At 60.2% G+C, this 2352-nt stretch overlaps 1 protein-coding gene across 1 annotated transcript in view; it reads right to left on the bottom strand.

Moving 5' to 3' along the window:
* Positions 1 to 2161, bottom strand: part of LOC130588853 (uncharacterized) — a 3362-nt gene extending 1201 nt beyond the window's left edge. Inside the window, exons 1-5 of the mRNA XM_057389807.1 lie at positions 1758 to 2161; positions 1189 to 1500; positions 852 to 1006; positions 435 to 582; positions 19 to 206 (exon numbers count right to left, since the gene is read on the bottom strand). Of these exons, the coding sequence (XP_057245790.1) occupies positions 19 to 206; positions 435 to 582; positions 852 to 1006; positions 1189 to 1500 (803 nt within the window). The 5' untranslated portion in view covers positions 1758 to 2161. The remainder of the gene's footprint in view (positions 1 to 18; positions 207 to 434; positions 583 to 851; positions 1007 to 1188; positions 1501 to 1757) is intronic.
* Between the last annotated feature and the right edge of the window lie 191 nt (positions 2162 to 2352).

The following is a 2352-nucleotide window of genomic DNA, read 5'->3' as shown; positions in this document are numbered from 1 at the left end:
AGGACTGGGATGGAGCACCTGCTGATGCTGGTGGGAAGGCGGTCGTCCTCCAGGCATTCTTTCCAGAAGGTATCGACCTCCTCTGGCACCTCTTCTGTGCTGCACAGCACTTGGAACAACAGAGCCAAGAGGAGGCATGGGGAATGCACTATAAATGGCTCTGGGCACCAGGGCAGGTGAAGAATCTCCCAAATGACCTTGCTCGCCTGCAAAAGACAAACCACCCTGAGACAGCGCTCAGTGCCGCGGTGTCCATGTGGCAGGGTCTGAGTGTCAGGAGAGGCCAGGGGAGATGCAGGGGGAGCAGCAGGCCTGGTGCCCTAGGCCAGGTTTCAGCCCAGCACCTGAGGCAGGGAGCTGCAGTGGGGAAGGTGCATGGACAGCTGCTGGAGAGGTGACCTGGGGGCGAGCAAAGGCCAGTTCCAGAAACTCACAGCCAGGGCAAAGACATCTGTGTTGTCCCCATCGGAGGTGCTCGTGCTGTGCTTTGGCCAGYTCTCCATTACACAGATCAGTGYTGGCAGCACCATGTCCACGGTTGTTCCCGACGAGGCAATGGTCCTCCACATGGTTGCAGCAGCTCTGTGGAAGCAGTGCTCTGTCTCAGCAGGCTGTCAGCCACAGCCCCATGGCCTGGCCAGCTGTGGGGGTGACAGGGCCCTGGTGCCCTGGGGTGCAGGAAGGGAGCAYGGCAGTAGGCTGGGCAGCTGACATGCCAGAGCTGGAAATGGGCAGCTRTTGTGTCCTGGAACTCTCTGCCTGTCTCTTAGGCCCCACTGGACTGGCTGTGCAGGGTGATGGGCCCTAAAGGCTGGTCAGCCCTAAGGCCCCAAGGCAGGTGGTCCCTGTACCTGTCACATGACGGGGCGCAGCGCAGGAGGGTGACCGCGACATCAGCGGGATGCGCCTCCGTCAGCCTCAGGAAGTCCATGAACAGGAAGTCCATGTCATCTGGAGGTGCACCGTTCGTGAGCGTCTGGTGCATGTCCTTCACGAAGGCTGGCACCTGGAGAACGCACAGGGAGAGCTGTAGAGCTGCCAAATGGAACAACTTCCTCAGTTCCCTCAAGAAGTGCTTCCATTCCCTCCACACTGTGCCGGCCTCAGAGGCTGAGAGAGCCCATCAGACACAGCTCAAGGACCCACACGYTCCCTGTGGGGCTCAAGCTCTGGCTACAGACTGCTTACTTCACTGGGGCTGGAGACAACTCTCTCTCCAAAAAGATCTGGACTGGGAGGTGAAGCCAGGCTCTGAGTGGCCATGGGGTGAGGCTTTGCTACACCCTCAGTCTTCATGGGGTTGAGGTCTCTACATAGAGTGCTAATGTGCTTCTGAAAGATCTGCAGGAGAAGGAAGRRCAGGGAAGAARGAGACATCCCATTGTGTGCTCCAACGGTGATGCTCGGCTGAGCAGGTGGGGATGGCTCAGAGGACCTGGCGGATAAAGCGCCAGCAGCCACGGATGGGGTCCTGCTCTCGTGTSCAGTCCATGCCGGCATCTGGCAAAGAGAGAGCACAGCCAGAGCTGAGGGGCTGCGGGAGAGACTGGAGAACACAGCCCAGCCCTGCGCTCCCCTGGCAGGGACAGCCCCGGGATGCCCAGGGGATGCAGCACAGAGGGGCAGCCCCAGCCCCTCTTCCATCCATCCTGTCCATGGGCACGTCCCATGAGGATGGACAGGATGACACGGGACGGGACGGGATGGGCCCATGCTAGCTGCAGGCACCAGCCCTGTGGGCCAGCTCTGTCACTCACCCTCCTGCAGCAGCTGGAACTGCTCCAGCTCTCCAGGCTGCTGAGCTGAGACAGCTGTAGGGTCTTCTTCCTCCTCCTCCACCCACAGCAGATTGGGCGTGCTCGGGGATCTCTGCTCCATGTCAGAGACTGGAGTTATGGCCACTTCCATGGGAGATGCCTTCGGAATGTCTGGGTGAGCAACTCCTTCAGTCGTGCCTTGCAGGTACCTGCAAGAGAAAAGCCTTTGGACAGCTACAGGAGAGCAAGTCCTGCACTGGGTCTCGAGGGCTCCTGCCACAAGGACTAGAGACGCCTCATCAAGGATTGTGACCAGAAAAGCCCACGGTCTGGCCTCGAGGGCACCGACCGCAGGGATGGCAGATGCCTCGGCAAACCTCCGGAACACTAGGTCCCAGGGTCTGGCCTTGAGGGCACCTGCRAAAGAGAACCCTCGAGAAGGCCACGGGACAYRAAGTCCTGTGGTCTGACCTCGAGGTCACCTGTGAAAGAGAAGCCTCGAGGAGGCCACGGGACACGAAGTCCCACGGTCTGGCCTCGAGGTCACCTGCAGGTGTAGCGCTTCGGAAATGCTCTGGGTCAGGAACGAACGAGC

Source organism: Malurus melanocephalus, unplaced genomic scaffold (assembly GCF_030028575.1).
Source record: "Malurus melanocephalus ecotype Western Australia unplaced genomic scaffold, MMel_1.1 scaffold_20, whole genome shotgun sequence".
In the NCBI taxonomy this organism is placed as follows: Eukaryota; Metazoa; Chordata; class Aves; order Passeriformes; family Maluridae; genus Malurus; species Malurus melanocephalus.
The sequence above is the reverse complement of the archived record's forward strand: the minus strand, read 5'-3'. Positions and strand labels throughout refer to the sequence as shown.